This window comes from Garra rufa, chromosome 21, assembly GCF_049309525.1.
Source record: "Garra rufa chromosome 21, GarRuf1.0, whole genome shotgun sequence".
In the NCBI taxonomy this organism is placed as follows: Eukaryota; Metazoa; Chordata; class Actinopteri; order Cypriniformes; family Cyprinidae; genus Garra; species Garra rufa.
In genome coordinates this window covers 5,338,308-5,362,207 of record NC_133381.1, presented here as the reverse complement: position 1 = coordinate 5,362,207, position 23,900 = coordinate 5,338,308, and the positions used below count along the sequence as shown (strand labels likewise).

General features: G+C 29.5%; 1 protein-coding gene across 1 annotated transcript; it reads right to left on the bottom strand.

The window, feature by feature from the left end:
• Positions 1-2,122: 2,122 nt before the first annotated feature.
• On the bottom strand, positions 2,123-13,304 carry LOC141296253 (protein-tyrosine kinase 2-beta-like). Its single transcript, XM_073827520.1, has 10 exons — positions 13,116-13,304; positions 10,701-10,879; positions 9,627-9,714; positions 9,347-9,426; positions 8,775-8,837; positions 8,640-8,694; positions 8,377-8,517; positions 4,267-4,341; positions 2,377-2,478; positions 2,123-2,275 (listed from the first exon to the last, which is right to left on the bottom strand). The coding sequence occupies exons 1-10, from the start codon at positions 13,302-13,304 to the stop codon at positions 2,123-2,125; spliced, it is 1,125 nt and encodes a 374-aa protein (XP_073683621.1).
• Positions 13,305-23,900: the final 10,596 nt, after the last annotated feature.

Sequence of the window (23,900 nt, the reverse complement as noted above, 5' to 3'; positions counted from 1 at the left end):
CAATAAGACAAAACCATTTCAGTCAAAATAATAAAAAATAAATAAATAATAAACATATATACTGTGTGTATATATATATATATATATATATATATATATATATATATATATATATATATATATATATATATATATATATATATATATATATATATATATATACAGTACAGACCGACAAAGTTTGGACACACCTTCTCATTCAGCTCATTCAACTTTTGGTCTGTACTGTAGATATGAATTCAACTGAAAAAACTTATGAAAAAAATCTTTCAGGTGGTCAAATAGCAAATAGCAAATAGCAAATAGTGGAGCTCTGCCGCCACCTACTGGTAAAAGTTATTTGTAGTTGTTTTTTTTTACTTTTAAAACTGGATTTTCCAAAAGATGGGCAAAAATCTTACACTAAACCATGTGAAATTATCCATGTTATGAAGTTAGAAATGTGGGTCTTTTATAAAGTGAATTTTACATAAAAAAAGCAGTTTTTGTATAAAAACCCATGTAAAAAATATTTATTTATTAATTTATATATATTTAAAAAATATCACTAACCCACTGAAAACTGCACAAATGTAGAGTAAAAACTTTAATAAACAGAAAAATATAAAGTACAGACCAAAAGTTTGGACACACCTTCTCATTCATTTGAATGAGAAGGTGTGTCCAAACTTTTGGTCTGTGCTGTTTATCTATATACACAGAACCATTTCAATCAAAATCATCATCAATCAATTAAAAAAATATATTAAATGAAAGCTCAGAACTTATTTTTCATCAAATCTACATATTAAAACTAAAATAATGATGCTGGCAATTCAGTGTTGCATCACAGGAAAAAATTAGATTTTAACATATAATAAATTATAAAACAATTATTTTAAATTGCAATAATATTTCACAATATTGGCTTTCTATTTTTGATCAAATAAATGCAGCCTTTAGACACAAAAGAATACCTTTATAAACATGCACTGCCATTCAAAAGTTTGGGATCAGTAAAAAAATGTTATGTTTTTTTTTTTTTTACTTTTCTCCACATTAAGGCTGCATTTATTTGATTAGAATACAGAAAATGTAATATTGTGAAATATTACTGCAATTTAAAATAACTGCTTTCTATTTAAATATATTCTAAAATGTAATTTATTCCTGTGATGCAAAGCTGAATTTTCAGCACCATTACTCCAGTCTTCAGTGTCAAATAACCCTTCAAAAATATTCTAATATGCTGATTTAGGATAACTATGTATTAAATTGATACAAAGTGATAGTAAAGACTTATATTGTTAGAAAATATTTCTATTTTGAATAAATGCAGTTCTTTTAAACTTTTTATTCATCAAAAAAAACAAAAAAAACACAGGTTTCAAAAAAATATTAAGCAGCACAACTGTTTCCAACAGTGAAGGATCATGTGACACAGAAGACTGAAGTAATGATGCTGAAAATTCAGCTTTTAAATCACAGGAAAAAAATAAATTTTACAAAATATTTAAATAGAAAGCAGTTTTTTTAAATTGCAGTAATATTTCACAATAATAATTTTTTTTCTGCCTTATTGAGCAGAAAAGACTTTTTAAAAAACATTAAAAATCTTCATGATCCCAAAATGTTGGATCCTGTGTATGATTATACATTTATTCCTTTGTGTCTATTAAAAAATAATTTTAAAAATTCAGCTTTGTACCACAGAAATAATTTATATTTTAAAGTACATTAAAATAGAAAACTGTTATGTTAAATTAAAATTATATTTCACAATATTACTTTTTTCCTGTATTTTAAATCAAATAAATGGAACTTTGATGAGCATAAGAGATTAAAAAAAAAAAAAAAAAAAATCTACAAATTCCAAACTTGTAAATGGCAATGTTTATAGGACAGAATAAAGAAAATGCACAACATCAGTGCTTACCTGCAGGGTACAGGAGGTAGAGAGATTCGAGATTCTCTGTCTGGTAAACATAAGCGGTAGTTTGTTATTCATATGAACACACAGCTGCCCACTGTGTGTTTCTACACTATAATATGATTAGGCAAGTTAAAAACAGTTTAAGTAGAGGAACTACTTAAACCGGTTTCATTAATGCATACTAATTTAAAATACATGATGCTGCTGGTTTCATGTCCTGCTGATACAAAATACTAAAACCCACATACCCTTAGGCCGCACAATTAAAGTTGCATCATTTCCATGCTCAAAACGACAATACCCATCGATTAAATCCACCATGTTCTCTGCGATGGCCAGAGAGGCTGTGCTGATGGACAAAGACTGAAAATGACAACAGAAAGATCTAATCTTAATATGCATCATTATAAACTTCATAAGAAAGGGCATTCATTTTAAGACATAGTTAGATGCACATACTGTACCTGTTTAGCTCCTTCTATATCTATATGTAGCAGCGTCTTTCCGTCGTTCTGAGGCATGCATTTAATACTTCGAATTTGTGCAAATGTGGCTAGAGAGACCGGCTAATAAAGACATAAAAAAACCCGTTAATATACAAGAGCACATGACAGGGTTATTATAGTTAAAAACTAAAACAAAACTAAAACACAAAAACTTTAATTACTATAAAAAATAATTTAAAAAATATATTTTTTGTAAAACATACTCTTAATTTAAGTTTACCTTGATGTACTAAAATAACTAACACTAAAACTGGAATTAAAAAAAACCTATACAGTCACATTAAAAAAATAATAAAATAAAAAATATAAAAGATATTTAATAAAAACTATAATTTATCTCAATAGTATCAGTATCCAAATGATACTAAAATAACACTGACGCATAAACACACATAGACGTCCTATAATGTGTCTTTGGAGCATTATTTTTAACCATTAACTACGTTTATGAAAAAAAAAATTAATTACTATAAAAAAAAGAATCAAATTAAATAATAAAAAATGTTTAAATTACACTGGAAAAAATTATGCTGAAAAATTTTTCATTCAGAAATAGTGACTTTTACAATTAATTACAAAGAAACAGCCAATAACATATTGAATTAATTGTGAAATTTTAAAGTGTAAAGATATTTTACTTTGTAAAACATACTCTTAATTTAAGTTTAACTTAATGTACTAAAATATCTAACACTAAAACTGGAATAAAAAAACAAGTCTATATAGTCACATTTAAAAAAAGGATAAAAAATAATATTAAAAAAAGTTCAAAATATTAATAAAAACTATAATTTATCTCAATAGTATCGGTATCCCAATGATACTAAAATAACACTGATACATAAACACACATAAATGTCCTATAATGTATATTTGGAGCACTATATTTTTAACGATTAACTACGTTCATGAAAAAAACTTTAATTACTATAAAAAATAATAAAATAAAATAATAAAAAATCATTTAAGTTACACTGAGAAAAAAATATGCTGAAACAATTTATATTCAGAAATAGCGAATTTCACAATTAATTACAAAGAAACAGCCAATAAATTGTGAAATTTTAAAGTGTAAAGATATTTTATTATGTAAAACATACTTACATTTTAATTTTAACTTGATGTACTAAAATATCTAACACTAAAACTGGAATAAAAAACCTATATAGTCACACAGAAAAATCTACATATTAATAAAAACTATAATTTAGCTCAATAGCATCAGTATCCCAATGATACTAAAATAACACTGACACATAAACACACATAAACACTGCAAAAAAATGCTTTTCTTACTTAGAGTTTTTGTCTTGTTTCCAGCCAAAATATCGAAAAATCCTTAAATCAAGAAGGATTTTCTAGATAAGTAAGAACTATTTTCTTGTTTTCAGAAAAAACAAGTAAAAATTAAGTGAGTTTTTGCTTAGAACAAGCAAAATAACCTGCCAATGGGGTAAGCAAAAAAAAATCTTAATTTAAATTTTTCAAAAAGAAAACAAGATTATTTTTCTTACCCCATTGGCAGATTATGTATCTTATTTCCAGCAAAAAATGCACTTAATTTTGAGTATTTTTTCTAAAAACAAGACAATTTTTATTAGTCTAGAAAATCCTTCTTGATTTAAGAATTTTTAGATATTTTGGAAACAAGACAAAAAATCCAAGTAAGAAAAGCATTTCTTGCAGTGAACAGCCTTTAATGTGTATTTGGAGAAGTCTATTTGTAACCATTAACAAGATGCATTTTTTTTCCATTGTGGTTAATTGAAAAATCAAAGTGGTTATTACTGCTTTCCTGTGAGAGCTGCGTTTCAGAGAAGGATGTATGTAAGGGGATATTTTTCTTACCACAGAGCTTTTGTCTGTACGTTGCCGAATACCTTTGGGCCCGATTACCAGATCCACAGAGACGCTCCATCCTTGCTACAAAAGAACCATACGGTTACAGAGCAACAAAGCTTTTACTTGATGAACATCTTTAGTTCACACATTCATATCAATGTCATGCATCAGATAACAAAATGGCAAAGCAACATGCCATCTCTGGTGCAGAAAGATAAGACATGCACGAATAAAAGACGTTTATTAGGTTTAAAATAATGGGAAATTAACTGATATAGTACAGAAAAAAAGACAAGAAGTACTCAAGTGACTTTAAGTTTTTGCAGGATTTAACTGCTATGACATTTGATTTGAAACTGTTATCTAATGCAACGACTTTCACACATTTCTATATATGCCCACAGTGATATTTTGTGGCCACTCAGTTTATCCATCCACCCACAACCAGTTCTCACACTACTTTAGAAAGTAAAAAGTGTTGGGGAAAGTTACTTTTAAAAGTAATGCATTACAATATTGAGTTACTCCCTAAAAAGTAACTAATTAAATACAATTAAACAATTTACATTCAGAAATAGCGAATTTCACAATTAATTACAAAGAAACAGCCAATGATATAATGAATTAATTGTGAAATTTTAAAGTGGAAAGATATTTGCCTGAAGATTTTTATTTTTGTAAAACATACTTTTAAATTTGTTTTAACTTGATGCACTAAAATATCTAACACAAGAACTGGAATAAACCAAACAAAACCTGTATAGTCACATTTAAAAAAATAATCATAAAAAATATATAAAAAAATAATTCAAAATATTAATAAAAATGTATCTCAATAGTATCAGTATCCCAATGATACTAAAATAACACTGATACATAAACATAAAAAGTTATATTTTTGGCAAATGTAAAAGCCTTTTTACACCAAAAGCCTCAGGTTGAGAGAAAAGTGAATTCACGTCTGTACAGTAGACCGCAGAAGAAAAAATGTCAACTCTTCAGTAATAAAAAAAGAAAAAGAAAAACAAATGTTAGATTATCTTGAGTAATTTTTGATAATTAGTATGGATGAATTAGATCATCGAAGGTCGGCAGCAAAGATATTGGTTAATAAAATGGGATTAAATACAAAAAGGGTATTTGTATTTTTTAAATATTTAATTATTGCAGGTTTGCATTGAATTTCACTGTTTTTATTTATTTGAGAAACACTATATCTGTTTTTTTTAGTGAGTGAGATGAATTAATTAATTAATGCATGTTCAGATTTATTCTAGAACTAAAGTAACATCTTACTCACAATTTCTCTCAACATAGGGACAGGAGAGCTTTTAATCAATAAATGGGGGGGTGGGGGTGGGGGGGAATTACCTGGCATTACTTATTTGAAAAAGTAACTCAAATATTTTCTTGTCAATTAAAAAGTAATGCGTTACTTTACTAGTTACTTGGAAAAAGCAATATTATTATGTTGCGTTACTTGTAATGCGTTACCCCCAACACAAATGACACACTTCAACCATCACTAAAGGAATAGTTGACCTAAAACTGAAAATTTGCAGAAAAAGTGTGAATGGGTGCCGTCAGAATAAGAGTCCAAATAGCTGATAAAAACATCATATTAATCCAGAAGTAATCCACACCACTCCAGTCCATCAATTAACATCTTTTAAAGTGAAAAACTGCATGTTTCTAAAAAAAAATTCCATAATTAGGCGTTATTCATTTTAAATAGTCTCTTCCAGCTAAAATATCTAAGAATTCTTAAATCTAGAAGGATTTTCTAGACAAGTAAAAATTATTGTCTTGTTTTTAGAAAAAAGAAGTTAAAATTAAGCGAGTTTTTGCTTCAAACAAGCAAAATAATCTGCCAATGGGGTAAGCAAAATAATATAGTTGTCTGCTTGAAATAAGATTATTTTTCTTACCCCATTTGCAGATTATTTTGCTTGTGTCCAGCAAAAACACATTTAATTTTGACTTGTTTTTTCTGAAATCAAGAAAATAATTTTTACTCGTCTAGAAAATCCTTCTTGATTTAAGAATTTTTAGATATTTTGGCTGGAAACAAGACAAAAAATCTAAGTAAGAAAAGCATTTTTTGAGGGATTTAACCTCTAATGACATTTGCTTTAAAATTGATATCTAATGCAACGACTTTCACACATTTCTACAAATGCCCAATTGCAGCAATTAACATCTTTTAAAGTGAAAAGCTGCGTGTTTCTAAGAAACAACTCCATAATTAAGGCGTTATTAATTTTAAATAGTCTCTTCCAGTCAAAAGTCCATGATCCAAAATAAGGCTTCCTGCTGTGGAATAAGTCCATCTATTGTTGTCCTCTCACATCAAAATTCACCTATATATATTTTTTATTTGAAATTTTTTAGGTTGTTTTAACATGTAAAAGGTGCTTGAAATATTCATATTGTCCCTCTGATTCAGGCGAGATGCATTTTTATGGATTTTTTTTTTTTTTTTTTTACAAATATCTTTTGGCTTCACAAGATGTTAATTGATGGACTGGAGTGGTGCACTTTCTAAGTAAGAAAATGCTTTTCTTACTTAGATTTTTTGTCTTGTTTCCAGCCAAACTATCTAAAAAATTCTTAAATCAAGATTTTTCTAGACAAGTAATAATTTTCTTGTTTTCAGAAAAACAAGTCAAAATTAAGTGCATTTTTGCTTAGAATAAATAAAATAATTTGCCAATGGAGTAAGCAAAAAAAAAAAAAAATCTTATTTCAAACAGAAAACAAGATTATTTTTCTTACTCCATTTGCAGATTATTTTGCTTGTTTCAAGCAAAAACACAATTAATTTTGACTAGTTTTCTCTGAAATCAAGACCATAATTTTTATTCTTCTAGAAAATCCTTCTTGATTTAGGAGTTTTCAGATATTTTGGCTGGAAGCATAACAAAAAATCTAAGTAAGAAAAGCATTTTATTGCAGGATTTAACTGCTAACGACATTTGCTTCAAAACTGTTATCTAATGCAGCGACTTTCATACATTTCTATAGATGAACACAGTGTCTAAAGATATTTTGTGGCCACTCAGTTTATCCATCCACCCACTACTAGTTCTCACACTACTTCAGAAAGTAAATAACACACATCGACCATCACTAAAGGAATAGTTGATTTAAAACTGAAAGTTTGCTGAAAATGTGTGAATGGGTGCCGTCAGAATAAGAGTCCAAATAGCCGATAAAAACATCATATTAATCCACAAGTAATCCACACCACTCCAGTCCATCAATTAACATCTTTTAAAGTCAAAAGCTGTGTGTTTCTAAGAAACAACTCTATAATTAAAGTGTTATTAATTTTAAATAGTCTCTTCTAACCAAAATAAAAGTCCATAATCAAAAATAAGGCTTCCTGCAGTGGAAGAGGTCCACCCACTGTTGTGCTCAAAATTCATCTACATATTTTTTATTTGAACTGTTTTAACATGTAAAAGGTGCTTGAACTGTACATATTTCCCCCCTGATTCAGGTGAGACAAATGTATGTATTTGTTACAAATACGCAGCTTTTGGCTTCACAAGATGTTCATTGAACTGGAGTGGTGCACTGCAAAAAAGTTTTTTTGTTACTTAGATTTTTTGTCTTGTTTCCAGCCAAAATATTGAAAAAATTCTTAAATCAAGAAGGATTTTATTTTTAAATTATTGTCTTAATTTCAGAAAAATTAAGTCCAAATTAAGTGAGTTTTTTTTTCTTAGAACAAACAAAATAATCTGCCAATGAGGTAAGCAAAAAATCTTTTTTCAAACAGAAAACAAGATTATTTTTCTTACACTATTTGGCAGATTGTTTTGCACTTAATTTTGACTTCTTTTTACTCGTCTAGAAAATCCTTCTTGATTTAAGAATTTAGATATTTTAGATATTTTGGCTGGAAACAAGACAAAAAATTAAAGTAAGAAAAGCATTTTGCAGTGTGTGGATTACTTGTGGGGATGTTTTTATCAGCTGTTTGGACTCCCATTCTGACGGCACCCATTCACTGCTGAGAATTCTCTGGTTCTCTGCGATATTTATTCAAATCCGTTCTGGCGAAGAACTATTACTTTAATATGGCTGTAAACACCATGATGGGCCACTTACCACTAGCTCACATGGAAAAACCTCTTCATCAAAACTGGAAAAGACAGATAATGTCTCAAAGAACTTAATGATGCACTGCTCCTCCTTCAGCAACGCAAACTGCTGGAACGTTTGCTGGACCAGTTTCCGCAGGTGCTTTGGCTGTAACACACCAGACATACAATTTATCATTATTAATCAGAAACCACAAATGCTTTCAGTGTGCATTGGATTCCTATGCTGCTTTATTCACAAAGAAGTAGCAGCCAAGAAAATGTTTTCACCTTCATGCTGTCAATTAATTCTTGAGGAAAGAACAAATCCAGTCCAACATCTTTCCTGAAAGAAGCAGAAATGCCATCAATACATTATGCATATTATTGTGTAAAACGATCTAAAGCACAATGCAAAGTACTTACTCCAGCAGCTCAAAGTTAGATTTTTTCTCCAGGCCACTGGCATTCATGTCTTTATAAAACCTCCTGTTAGAACAGAAAAAATTGGCATGTAATCTGAAAACATTTTACTATTCACTACCAATGCAGTGAATGGGTGCCGTCAGAATGAGAGTCCAAACAGCTGATAAAAACATTGCAATAATCCACAAGTAATCCACACCACTCCAGTCCATCAATTAATGTCTAGTGAAGCCAAAAGCTGTACATTTGTAAGAATAAAAACATAATTCAAGACATTTTAAGTGTGGATTAATGTGATGTTTTTATCAGCTATTTGGACTCTCATTCTGACGGCACCCATTCACTCCAGAGGATCCATTTGCAAGCAACTGATTAAATGCTACATTTCTCCAAAAATCTATTCTGATGAAGAAACAAGCTGATCTACATCTTGGATGGCCTTGAAATAAAATATTTTAAGCGAAGTACTTGGTGCAATGCTTTTTTTTAATTCTAAAGCAATTTGAGCTGCATTTCTTGTAAGGTGCTATGCAAATAAATGTTTTCTTTATTATCAGTTCATCTGTATATACCGGATCTCCAGACAGCCCAACTGCAGCGCCATCCCGTCACTAACTCTCCTCGCGCTGTGCTGCATGTAGTCACTGCGAACCTGCATAACGACAGCAATAACACACCTTCAATCGGCCTTTTAGATGTGCAAACCACCATTAACACTTTAGGGCTGCATCAAACATCCACTACGCCTCAGTGCAAATGGCGTGACTCATGTTTCCTTCACTATTCTGTGTGCTGTTTCAGGATATGGAGCGGTAAATGTGAAGAAACACTCCCAATGTGACAGGTACTGACCTGCTGGTAGAAGTAGAGCATTGTAGTTTTGTCATCCTTTAACTTGTCCAGGAAATCAGGAGGAATGTAACGAATCCTCAAGTCATATCTGATCATGACAGAAGAACAAAAACAGGATTAGGAACATATGCTTAACTGATTTACAGGACTGTAAGAGCCCAAACTCTTGAACTTTATGCACTACAAGTTTTTGGGCTGTAAGATTTTTTGTTTTTAAAGATGTTTCTTCTGCTCATCAAGCCTGCATTTATTTGAATCAATGTACAGCAAAAACTGTAAAAATGTGAAATATTTTAACTATTTAAAATAACTGATTTCTATTTTTATATAATTTAATATGAAATTTATTCCTGTGATTTCAAAGCTGAAATCTCTCCATCATTTCTCCAGTCACATGATCTCTCAGAAATCCTTCTAATATTCTGATTTGCTGCTCAAAAACATTTATTATGGCAATTTTTTTTGTTGAAAACAGCTGAGTAAAATTTTTTCAGGTTTCTTTGATGACCAGATTTCAGAAGAACAGCATTTTGTAACATTATAAATTACTTTATCATCACTTTTGATCAATGCATTACTAGTCTTAAAATTACTTTGAGGTAAATGCAAAATGTATTTTTTTATATTTTCAAAATGTTATTAAATATATTTTGGACGCTATACACTATTACTAACTTCTAACTTCTATACTAAACTAACTAAATCTAGTTTCTTCAACCATATTAAGCAGCACAACAGTTTTAACATTGATAAAAATGAGAAAAGTGTCTTGTATAGCAAATCAAAATATTAAAATGATTTCTGTAGGATCATGTGATCTGAAGACTGGAGTAATGATGCTGAAAATTCAGCTTTGAAATCACAGGAATAAATTACATTTTAAAATATATTCAAATAGAAAGCAGTTAATTTAAATAGTAAAAATATTTAAAAATTGTACTGTTTTTGCTGTGTTTTTGATCCAATAAATACAGCCTTAGTTATTCGATTCTGATACGTAGTGAGCCATTTTCAAACTAAAACTATATTAAAATATATATAATTGAACATTTTTTTTAGCCATGTGGGACACACCTCCACTCGGCCTCAACGTGCTGCTGTTCATATTTCAGCTCCACCTCTGCTACGGTGAGGTTAGGGTGCAGCCAGTGAACCTCATCTGATTTGAGGTGTTTGAGCAGCAGACCGTAGCATTCTGAGAACTTGATGTTGGGACCGAGCCGTCCGCTGTCCAGGATGGACTGAATAATTTTCTGCAGAATGAAATCATCATTTAAATCAAACATTTAAACACTTGTGGATTCATTTCACCCCCCCAAAAAAGGAAGAAAGAAGTAATGATATGATTAAGCCTACACTGATAAAAATGTTTTGTGGTGAAGTTAATAATAAAGAAAAACAAATGTAATTTCTACATTAAATAATTAAATTAAGGCAAGAAAAAAAGAGTACGTTTAATATTAGTACTCAATTTAAGCTTGTAGAATTTGACATTTGAACTTATAAGTATATTATACTTGGAATTGTTTGTTATTTTTACAAAGACTGTTTAATATCAAAGGCATGATCCCGTTGTTCCCATCATGCACTTGGGCATGAATATTTAATAAGGTTACATTTTTTGCTGTTTTCGAGATGTATTTGCATTGTTTTATGGTTGCTTTTGTTGTTAGGTTAAGTAACCTGCTGTTTTGTAACATCTACAGCTCATTTTCTATTCAAAATGACACATTCATACTTAAAAACTATTCACTCGTTGTTACCGTCATTGTGTATCATGTGCCAAGTATTGAGGTCTCTGTGTTCACTTGGTTAGTAAGTACATTGAGTCAACTTGTAACCTTAAAAACATTAAGGATCCATCTTCTTGCTTATGACCACGTTTGAAAAGAAACCACATGCTTTAATGGTATTCTTTCAGTGCTATGATTTTTGAGTGAAGTTGACAAACCATGGCTGAGTGAATTGTATTTGAGGACTGCAGTGTAAACTTAAAATAATTAAGTAGAAATTACTCATCAAACTCTAACTGCACAGTAAATTTACTTATTTCCTTTGCTAATTTGACTTAAATTAGTTAAGTAGAATTGACTTAATTCTAGAGGTCGACCGATATTGGATTTTACTGATACCGATAGCTAGGTTGAACCAATTTCAATAAAAACAAGCCAATTGAACCATATTTTGTAAATGAATAAAAATATTAATTTTATATTAATCATTACAGTTAGTTCATAGTTCATTATTGTTAACAAAAGCAACTAAAAACGTAAGAACTTAACACTCTAACAAGGAACAATATTCTATTTTACAGCTTTTATCAATCTTAATGTTACAAAAATTTTCCCCTAAGGGGACAATAAAGTATATTGTATCGTGCAAATGTAACATATTGTAACATTGTAACATATCATACTGTAAAGTGTTACTATTACATCAACAGTAAAGATAAAGATAGCCATCTTTAAATATCTACACAAAGGCCACAGAATTAAAATTACATACATAGATATTGTGTACTTTCACAATTTAACTTGCCACTCTCGTGCTGTATAACAAAGACTTTAGGGACTTTGCTGTATAATGAGGATGGTTTTTAGCCACTCTAGCAATGGATTTAACCTGGAAAAACTATCGGCATGGATTTTTGCCAATAACCGATTAACTATCGGTGCCGATTAATCGGCAAAACCGATACATCGGTTGACCCCTACTTAATTCCATACTTAAATTTTACTTAAAAAATGTGCGTGCAAAAACTTGCCAAATAAAAATTAAATACATTTACTTACTGTTTTTTTCAGTGTATATTTTATAATTGTATAATTTAAGAGATGAATCCTTTTATTATAAACTTCATGTCCTGATATTTGTTAATCAAAGTCAGAGAACAGAATCTGGGATTTTTTTGGTTTTTACATTAACGCCTGGAAATATTAAAAAATAGGAGTTTTAACATTTTTAAAACAAAGAAATGTTATGAAGTAAAATTAATTTGAATTCTAAGCAGACTCTAACATAAAATTAAAAAATATATATAATAATAATAAAAATTATTATTATTATTAATTGTTATTATTTCAGCCACTCTAGCAACCCGGAAAAACTATAGGCATGGATTTTTGCCGATAACCGATAGTTCCGCCAATTAACTATCGGTGCCGATTAAGTGGCAAAACCGATACATCGGTCGACCTCTACCTAATTCCATACTTAAATTTTACTTAAAAAATGTGTGTGCAAAAAATTGTCAAATCAAAATTAAGTAAATTTACTTATTGTTTTTTTTCAGTGTATATGTATAGAATTTTTTTGTATTATGACATTTTGATTTTATTTAACATCAATCGTGAAATAAATGAAAACAAATCTTAATGCTCAAAGTGATCTTTCATTATAACAGCTAGACGTTGTGCTGATGGGCATGATAACACGTGCTTCACATTGCAGTCATGATTAATGTGTGAAAATCCATGTTAATCTTCTCACCCTGACATTCCAGGAACTTTCACATTTGACCAGTTTGAAGTTCTTGCCCAGATTGGCGCTGTTGCTTATGAAGCACACTTTGAGGATTTTCACCGGCCCCGTGCATTTATTCTCAACGGCACCCGTGGACGCCTGCGGTGGACCGAGAGGAGGCGGTTTCCATGACAATGTACTGGCATCACCCGACATCTCTACATAGGTTTTCATGAGATGGATCTCCTCAACTGACTGTCAGCTGTGTGGTGAGACGGAAGAAAAATTGTACATTCAAGTTCAGGCAGGAACGTGACACAGCCAAAGGAAATTAATAAGTGACTCAATAATAAACTATGAGAAGATGAAAAATTGTGAATTTAAGAGATGAATCCTTTTATTCTAAGCTTCATATCCTGATATATATTCATCAAAGTCAGAGAACAGAATCTGGGATTTTTTTTGTTGTTACATTAACAGCTGGAAATATTTATATTAAAAAAAAGGAGTTTGTAAAACTAAAAGTAATTTTAATGCTAAGCAGACTCTAACATAAAAAAAAAAAAAAAAAAAAAAAAAAATTATATATATATATATATATATATATATATATATATAATAAAAATGATTATTATTATTAATTATTATTATTATTATTATTATCATTGGACTCTGCTTACAGTAGCATTAAAATTATAGCTTATATTTATTTAGGATATATATTTTAAGACATATAATAGAAATATATAAATCCTAGAGCCTTCTGACAGCGAGCTTGTCTAAAAAACAGTTTAAAATAATTTATGTAGTAAATTAATTAATTGATTAATTAATTAATTAATATTCATAATAATACCTGCAAAGGACAAGCAGTTTGGAAAATTGATGCATAAATAAATAAATAAATAAATAATAACAACCTCTATTTAATAATTATTATTATTAATTATTATTATTATCATCATTAGACTCTGCTTGGCATTAAAATTATAGTTTATATTTTTATAGGATATATATGCGAACTATGTGAGCTTGTCTAAAAAAACAGCTTAAATATATAAAAGTTATAAGGCAAATAAATAAATAAATTATTAATAATAGTAATACCTGCAAATGACAAGCATTTTGTAAAATTGATGGATAAATATATAAATAAATAAATAATAACAACCTGCATTTAATTATTATTATGTATGATTATCATTAGACTCTTAAGAAGTAAAATTATAATTTATATTCAAATCGGATATATATTTAAAGATATATAGATTTAAAAACAAATAAAAATTCATGAAGAAAAAATAAATTAGTATTATTATTATGTTTGTGTGATGACCACAAAATATTTCAATTAAAGATGATTAATTATTAGAATTATATATCAGACAGGTAAGCTTGTCTAAAAAAAACAACTTAAAATAAATAAAATGTATTAAGTAAATAAATCAATTAATATTAATAATACCCACAAAGGACAAGCAGTTTGGAAAATGGGTAAATAAATAAATAAATAAATGCATTAAATTATTATTATTATTATTATTATTATTATTATTGTGTGATGACCATAAAATATTTGAATTAAAGATTATTAATTATTAGAATTATATAAATCCTACAACTATCTGACAGTGAGCTTGTCTAAAAACAGCTTAAAATAAACAAAAGTTATGTAAATAAATTAATTTATATTAATAATACCTGCACGGGACAATCAGTTTGGAAAATAGATAAATAAATAAATAACCTGCACTGAATTATTATTATTATTATTATTATTATTATTGAGTGTGTCGACCATTAAAACGTAGTCATCATAAATCATAAATCTGATTGTAAGTATAACTTAAGAACAGCTAAAATGTAGTTTTATTTGAAACATTCAGTGCTTTCATTTCTTCTGATATTACATTGTGTCACATTTCATACAGAAATTCTCCAAAATTACAGACAGCAGTAGTAAAAGCACATGACGTTCATGACCAAACACACTGTATTTCAACATGTCAGCACACGAGAGACTAATGCAACATCCTACCTGGACGTGCTCCATGTCTGATGTGTGAACCAGTTTACTCCTGTGTTACCATATGATCTCTGAGTCACAGGACAGACAACATGACAGGCTAAAATAATGACAAGATTCACACAAATGTTGTCAAGCATAAGCAATGGCCGTTTTCAGCATGTCAAAAAAATAGGAAGTGAGATGCTTGGTTAAGCTTCGCTAAGAGACTTCTACTAGATAACATTTGGTTTTTATTCAACTACCAAATTTAACTTTATGTGACTTCAACTATATGTCTCTAAAATGCATCAAAACCATCTGCCACAGCTTTGGTTTCCTGTCATGTGGTATCAGGTTCAGAGATGTTACAGTATGTGTTGAAAATAACAAAGGTGTTAAACATCCACACTTTGCCATTATAAAGGTTTGTAGAGGAAACCAATGATGTTGAAATGAAGTTTCTTTTGAAAGGAAATGCATTGCTGTTTAATATCCCTGAGCATTGCTTACCTATCAAACTACTAAAACATTTATCTTGAATTTAATATTGTGAGCATGATTTACAGCATCAGCTCCATATTCATGAATAATGATGATATCAAACATCCCACAACATCCATACAAACGCACATGCACCCTATCAGACAAAGCCTCTTATTTTCAACTTCTTCTGCTCACACTACCATTAAAATAAAGTCAAATGAAAAATGGAAACATCTACAGATATTTGCAACACATCAGCATCTACTCAACTTCCTTTTTAATGCTACACTGTGACTTCAAGCTTTGAAACGGTCATCATTTCTAATTGAAATGAGAAAATGTAAAAGTGTGACAGACCTGGGCATGAGCTGATGTTCAGTGCAGCTTTCTCTCGCTCTCACTCTCTCTCGTCCGTTGTTTGTTTAATTCATACGAATCCAAAGTAAGAGAGTGTGAGCTGAAGTCCTGACGTGTGTGTTTTGGACACACCCCACGCGTGTCACTGACTTCCTCAAACTTCACACCACTTCAACAGAGCCGCCACTGCCGCTGCTGCTGCAAAAACACACACACTGATCATAGAAACTACATTACAAGCTCAATTTGACAGGTCTTCCTTCCTTATGATTGTCCTCAAAAGTTGATTTTCAACATTTTACTACAATTTTGAAGATATTTTTCTTAAAAAATGTCCTCAAAAGTTGGTTTTCAACATTTTACTACAATTTTGAAGATATTTTTCTTAAAAAATGTCCTCAAAAGTTGGTTTTCAACATTTTACTACAATTATGGGGACACTTTTCTTCATGACTGTCCTCAACAGTTGGTTCTCAACATTTTACTACAATTTTGAGGATATTTTGTCTTAAAAATTGTCATCAAAAAAAGTTTTTTTAATGTTTTACTAAAATTATGAGGACATTTTACCTCATGAATGTCCTCAAAAGTTGGTTTCAACATTTTACTACAATTTTGAAGATATTTTTCTTAAAAAATGTCCTCAAAAGTTGGTTTTCAACATTTTACTACAATTATGGGGACACTTTTCTTCATGACTGTCCTCAACAGTTGGTTTCAACATTTTACTACAATTTTGAGGATATTTTGTCTTAAAAAGTGTCATCAAAAAAAGTTTTTTTAATGTTTTACTATAATTATGAGGACATTTTTCCTCATACATGTCCTTAAAAGTTGGTTTTCAACATTTTACTACAATTTTGAAGATATTTTTCTTAAAAATGTCCTCAAAAGTTGGTTATCAACATTTTACTACAATTATGGGGACACTTTTCTTCATGACTGTCCTCAACAGTTGGTTCTTAACATTTTACAACAATTATGAGACAATTTTTCTTCATGAATGTCCTCAACAGTTGGTTCCCAACATTTTACTACAATTTTGAGGATATTTAGTCTTAAAAAGTGTCATCAAAAAAAGTTTTTTTAATGCTTTACTAAAATTATGAGGACATTTTACCTCATGAATGTCCTCAAAAGTTGGTTTCAACATTTTACTACAATTTTGAGGATATTTTTCTTAGAAAATGTCAACAAAAGTAGTTTTTTTTAATGTTTTACTATAATTATGAGGAGATTTTTCTTCATACATGTCCTTAAAAGTTGGTTTTCAACATTTTACTACAATTTTGAAGATATTTTTCTTAAAAAATGTCCTCAAAAGTTGGTTTTCAACATTTTACTACAATTATGGGGACACTTTTCTTCATGACTGTCCTCAACAGTTGGTTCTCAACATTTTACTACAATTTTGAGGATATTTAGTCTTAAAAAGTGTAATCAAAAAAAGTTTTTTTTAAAATGCTTTACTAAAATTATGAGGACATTTTACCTCATGAATGTCCTCAAAAGTTGGTTTCAACATTTTACTACAATTTTAAGGATATTTTTCTTAGAAAATGTCATCAAAAGTAGTTTTTTTTATGTTTTACTATAATTATGAGGAGATTTTTCTTCATACATGTCCTTAAAAGTTGGTTTTCAACATTTTACTACAATTTTGAAGATATTTTTCTTCATGACTGTCCTCAACAGTTGGTTCTCAACATTTTACTACAATTATGGGGACACTTTTCTTCATGACTGTCCTCAACAGTTGGTTCTCAACATTTTACTACAATTTTGAGGATATTTTGTCTTAAAAAGTGTCATCAAAAAAAGTTTTTTTAATGTTTTACTATAATTATGAGGACATTTTTCCTTATACATGTCCTTAGAAGTTGGTTTTCAACATTTTACTACAATTTTGAAGATATTTTTCTTAAAAAATGTCCTCAAAAGTTGGTTTTCAACATTTTACTACAATTATGGGGACACTTTTCTTCATGACTGTCCTCAACAGTTGGTTCTCAACATTTTACTACAATTTTGAGGATATTTTGTCTTAAAAATTGTCATCAAAAAAAGTTTTTTTAATGTTTTACTAAAATTATGAGGACATTTTACCTCATGAATGTCCTCAAAAGTTGGTTTCAACATTTTACTACAATTTTGAGGATATTTTGTCTTAAAAAGTGTCATCAAAAAAAGTTTTTTTAATGTTTTACTATAATTATGAGGACATTTTTCCTCATACATGTCCTTAAAAGTTGGTTTTCAACATTTTACTACAATTTTGAAGATATTTTTCTTAAAAATGTCCTCAAAAGTTGGTTTTCAACATTTTACTACAATTATGGGGACACTTTTCTTCATGACTGTCCTCAACAGTTGGTTCTTAACATTTTACAACAATTATGAGACCATTTTTCTTCATGAATGTCCTCAACAGTTGGTTCCCAACATTTTACTACAATTTTGAGGATATTTAGTCTTAAAAAGTGTCATCAAAAAAAGTTTTTTTAATGCTTTACTAAAATTATGAGGACATTTTACCTCATGAATGTCCTCAAAAGTTGGTTTCAACATTTTACTACAATTTTGAGGATATTTTTCTTAGAAAATGTCAACAAAAGTAGTTTTTTTTAATGTTTTACTATAATTATGAGGAGATTTTTCTTCATACATGTCCTTAAAAGTTGGTTTTCAACATTTTACTACAATTTTGAAGATATTTTTCTTAAAAAATGTCCTCAAAAGTTGGTTTTCAACATTTTACTACAATTATGGGGACACTTTTCTTCATGACTGTCCTCAACAGTTGGTTCTCAACATTTTACTACAATTTTGAGGATATTTAGTCTTAAAAAGTGTAATCAAAAAAAGTTTTTTTTTAAATGCTTTACTAAAATTATGGGGACATTTTACCTCATGAATGTCCTCAAAAGTTGGTTTCAACATTTTACTACAATTTTAAGGATATTTTTCTTAGAAAATGTCATCAAAAGTAGTTTTTTTTTATGTTTTACTATAATTATGAGGAGATTTTTCTTCATACATGTCCTTAAAAGTTGGTTTTCAACATTTTACTACAATTTTGAAGATATTTTTCTTAAAAAATGTCCTCAAAAGTTGGTTTTCAACATTTTACTACAATTATGGGGACACTTTTCTTCATGACTGTCCTCAACAGTTGGTTCTCAACATTTTACAATAATTATGAGACCATTTTACCTCATGAATGTCCTCAAAAGTTGGTTTCAACATTTTACTACAATTTTGAGGATATTTTTCTTAGAAAATGTCATCAAAAGTAGCTTTTTTAATGTTTTACTACAATTATGAGACCATTTTTCTTAATGAATGTCCTCAACAGTTGGTTCTCAACATTTTACTACAATTTTGAGGATATTTAGTCTTAATAAGTGTCATCAAAAAGTTTTTTTTAATGCTTTACTATAATTATGAGGACATTTTTCTTCAAAAATGTCCTGAAAAGTTGTTGTTTTTTAAGTTTTACTATAATTATGAGAACAGTTTTCTTCATAAATGTCCTCAACAGTTGGTTTTCAACAATTTTACTAAAATTTTGAGGATAGTTTTCTTAAAAAATGTCATAAAAAGTAGTTTTTTTAAACGTTTTACTATAATTATGAGGACATTTTTCCTCATACATGTCCTTAAAAGTTGGTTTTCAACATTTTACTACAATTTTGAAGATATTTTTCTTAAAAAATGTCCTCAAAAGTTGGTTTTCAACATTTTACTACAATTATGGGGACACTTTTCTTCATGAATGTCCTCAACAGTTGGTTCTCAACATTTTAATACAATTTTGAGGATATTTAGTCTTAATAAGTGTCATCAAAAAGTTTTTTTTAATGCTTTACTATAATTAAGAGGACATTTTTCTTCAAAAATGTCCTCAAAAGTTGTTGTTTTTTAAGTTTTACTATAATTATGAGAACAGTTTTCTTCATGAATGTCCTCAACAGTTGGTTCTCAACATTTTACTATACAATTTTGAGGATATTTTTCTTAAAAAATGTCATCAAAGGTAGTTTTTTAACGTTTTACTATAATTATAAGGAAATTTTTCCTCATACATGTCCTTAAAAGTTGGTTTTCAACATTTTACTATAACTATGAGGACAATTTTTCTTCATGACTGTCCTCAACAGCTGGTTTTCAACATTTTCTTATAATTATGAGAACAGTTTTCTTCATGAATGTCCTCAACAGTTGGTTCTCAACATTTTACTACAATTTTGAGGATATTTTTCTTAAAAAATGTCATCAAAGGTAGTTTTTTAACGTTTTACTATAATTATGAGGAAATTTTTCCTCATACATGTCCTTAAAAGTTGGTTTTCAACATTTTACTATAACTATGAGGACAATTTTTCTTCATGACTGTCCTCAACAGCTGGTTTTCAACATTTTCTTATAATTATGAGAACAGTTTTCTTCATGAATGTCCTCAACAGTTGGTTCTCAACATTTTACTACAATTTTGAGGATATTTTTCTTAAAAAATGTCATCAAAGGTAGTTTTTTAACGTTTTACTATAATTATGAGGAAATTTTTCCTCATACATGTCCTTAAAAGTTGGTTTTCAACATTTTACTATAACTATGAGGACATTTTTCATAATTACTCTGGTAACATGTAAATTGAGGAAATTAATATAAAATAATAATATTATGTTTATTATATAGACTTCCTCTATTTTTATTATTATTATTATTTTGCTGAAAAAGAAAATAACGTGACAAAAACAACGTCTTTTGTATAAAGTAAAAAAAAACTAATAAATAAAGTCTTATGTTAAAGTTTGGCTGTTTTAATCAGAAAAAGTGTTAATGTGTCATAGTGAAACTGTGTTTAGAGGATGTTGGTTATACGGAAGTGTGTTTTACAGCAGAGGGCACTGCTGACATTCACTGCAGATCTCTTCACCGCATGACAGCTTTACATATGGATTTCAACTCTTGAAAACTCAACCGCTATTTAGAAACAAAAAAGTTTTTAGAGCTGATGGCAGCGCATGTGTGTGTGCCTGTGTGTGTCATGTGATCACTGGATCCTACAGCTGAAAGATGAAGCATAAACTTTATTCAGAGCTTCATCATGTCTCCTTTCACTTTCTAAAAAGGTAAGTACTTTTCATTCCTACAGTCGTTTTTGTAAACCTCAAACACTATATTTAACGATGCTCAAAAATGGCAGATATTGATTTAAATGTCCTTCAGGCTCATAAAAAAATATTAATTCATAACCTTTACTCTGATTAGAGTGCTCTGAAATAATTATGAAATTCAGCTATTCCCTCCCATTTAATATTATTAATTTTGAGTGACTATTTCCTATTTTTAAACGTTTAATGTGCACTGAACTGCATCAGTCTGTATAACTATTTAACTGCAGATGGAAACAGAAGTTTTCAGTTAACAGGTGCAAGTTTAAGATCAGATAAAATTATAATGAAAGCCCCACTGCAAGTAAAAACAGTTTCACTATTTCTAAGTTGAAGTCATTTTTTTAAATAAATGAGGCCTAGTTTTTTTAAGTTTGGTGGTGTGCAATAAATTGATTTTTAATTCAAATATAATGAATATAATATAATATAAAATAATATAATATAAAATATAATGACACTTGTAGCTAATTGTGCATTAAACAGAGACCATGTTTGCATGCAAGTAAATTGCACATTGTAGCAAACCGGTTGCTTACAAAACCATATTAGATGCAAACAAGATGCATGCTAACACAGTCACCTGTTTAATTAATTATAACACAAATGGCTCTTGCTCATATATGTGACTCTGGACCACAAAACCAGTCATAAGGGTACATTTTTATGAATAAATAATCTTTCCACTGATGTATGGTTTGTCCGAGATACAACTATTTGAAAATCTGAAATCTGAGTGTGCAAAAAAAATTAAATACTGAGAAAATCGCCTTTAAAGTTGTCCAAATGAAGTTCTTAACAATGCATATTACTAATCAATAATTACGTTTTGATATATTTTACAGTAGGAATTTTACAAAATATCTTCATGGAACATGTCTTTGCACAATATCCTAATGATTTTTGGCATAAAACACAAAAAAAAATTTTTTGCCCATTTCTACAAATATACCTTTTCTATTTAAGTCTGGTTTTGTGGTCCAGGCTCACATATAAATGAGACGTGCATGCAAGATTCCTGTGACATCACTTTTGTGATCAGTTACAGACGGATGTGGTGGGTATTTATCTAAAAAAAAAATTATACTCACATGCTTTGTGTATTTTTAAATCAATCTTCATCTTGGTTTAATATGGAGATTAGAAAGTCGGTACTGCAAATCAGACTATAAGTAAGCATAAACATAAGAAAACAGACATATTCGCATTTAAAGCACACAGAATTCGTAGAAATTAAAAGAATAGTTCATCCAAAAATGACAATGTAAGCCATCCAAGATGTAGATTAGCTTGTTCCATTATCCAGTTTGGAGAAAAGTAGGATTCCATCACTTGCTCAGCAATGGAACTTCTGTAGTAAATGGGTGCCGTCAGAATGAAACAGCTGATAAAAACATAATAATCCACACAACTCCAGTCCAATTAATGTCTTGTAAAGCAAAAAGCTGTGTTTGTATGAAACAAATCAATCAATCAGTCATTAAGGTGTTTTAACTTTAAACCATCACTTATGGCCAAAACACCACACTGTAAAAAAAAAAGCCGTAAAATTTACGGTAAAAAAACAGCAGCTGTGGTTGCCAGAATTTTACTGTAAAAAAGCTTACTGTTTACGGTAACTGTAAAACGTAATGTTTTACGTTTTACAGTTTTCAGTTAAATTTACAGGTAAATACCGTTATTTCGTTGACATAAAGGTAATGTACCAGCATTTTGAAGCACTGAAATCTGTTTTGTACTTTTGTAATACACTGATAACCACCTAAAGCAGGTGGTGATGATCACATGACATCACATGATGATCCAAAGCCCATCACAAGAAGATTTTAAATAATAACATATATAGAAGTTGCACAGTGTGATTCACACAAACACTAAACACCATCATGGTAACACACATAAAAATGAAATAATGCAAAAAACAGTAATTTAACAACATTAGATGTAACATACAACCCTAATGTACAAAACTGCCAAGAAAAAACAAAGAAGAAAATGTTATTTCAACAAAAAAACATCAAATAAAGAAAAAAAACAGGGAATTCTGGGAATGTCAATTTACGGTTATTCACTGTAAATTTTATGTTCTTTTTCCACTTCCAAAAATGGTATACTACTGTAAAAAATGCACAGTTTTTCACCGTATATAGAAGGAGAACTTACCGTTAACCATTTCAAAGGTTTTTACCGTAGCATTTTTACAGTTTTTTACCGTTAAATTCACCGTCATTTTTTACAGTGCAGTCCATAATCCATAACAACGCTTATTGGAGAAAGCAATATTATGGATGGAGCACTCATATCTCAGCTCAAGTTAAAATGTCTTAATGATGGACTGGTTTCATGCAAACACATTACTTGTGAATTATTGTGATGTTTTTATCAGCTGTTTGAACTCTCATTCTGATGGCACCCATTCACTGCAAAGGATGCATTGGTGAGCAAGTGATGCTATACTACATTTTTTCAAAATCTAATGTAAAAACAAACTCATTTACATCTAGGATGGCCTGAGGGTGAGTACATTGTACCAAATTATTAATTTAAATGTAAGTACATAGTACTTAAGGCCACATTTTGTAAAGTGAGACCGCAAACAGATATATTCACATTTAAAACACAGAATTTGTAGAAATTAAATGAATCGTTTATCCACAAATGAAGATGTAAGCCATCAAAGATGTAGATTAGTTTAGTAGTTCCATCAGCTGATTTGGAGAAATGTAGCATTCCATCAGTTGCTCAGCAATGGCCCTTCTGTAGTGAATGGGTGCCGTCAGAATGAGA

Coding starts and splice junctions, on each gene's coding strand:
- LOC141296253 (XM_073827520.1), bottom strand. CDS start 13,304: ATGTCGGGTGATGCCAGTACATTGTCATGGAAACCGCCTCCTCTCGGT. Junction 9,715..10,700: donor CACGTTGAGGCCGAGTGGAG/GTGTGTCCCACA, acceptor TGTCATGATCAG/ATATGACTTGAGGATTCGTT. Junction 9,427..9,626: donor TGCTCTACTTCTACCAGCAG/GTCAGTACCTGT, acceptor GTCGTTATGCAG/GTTCGCAGTGACTACATGCA.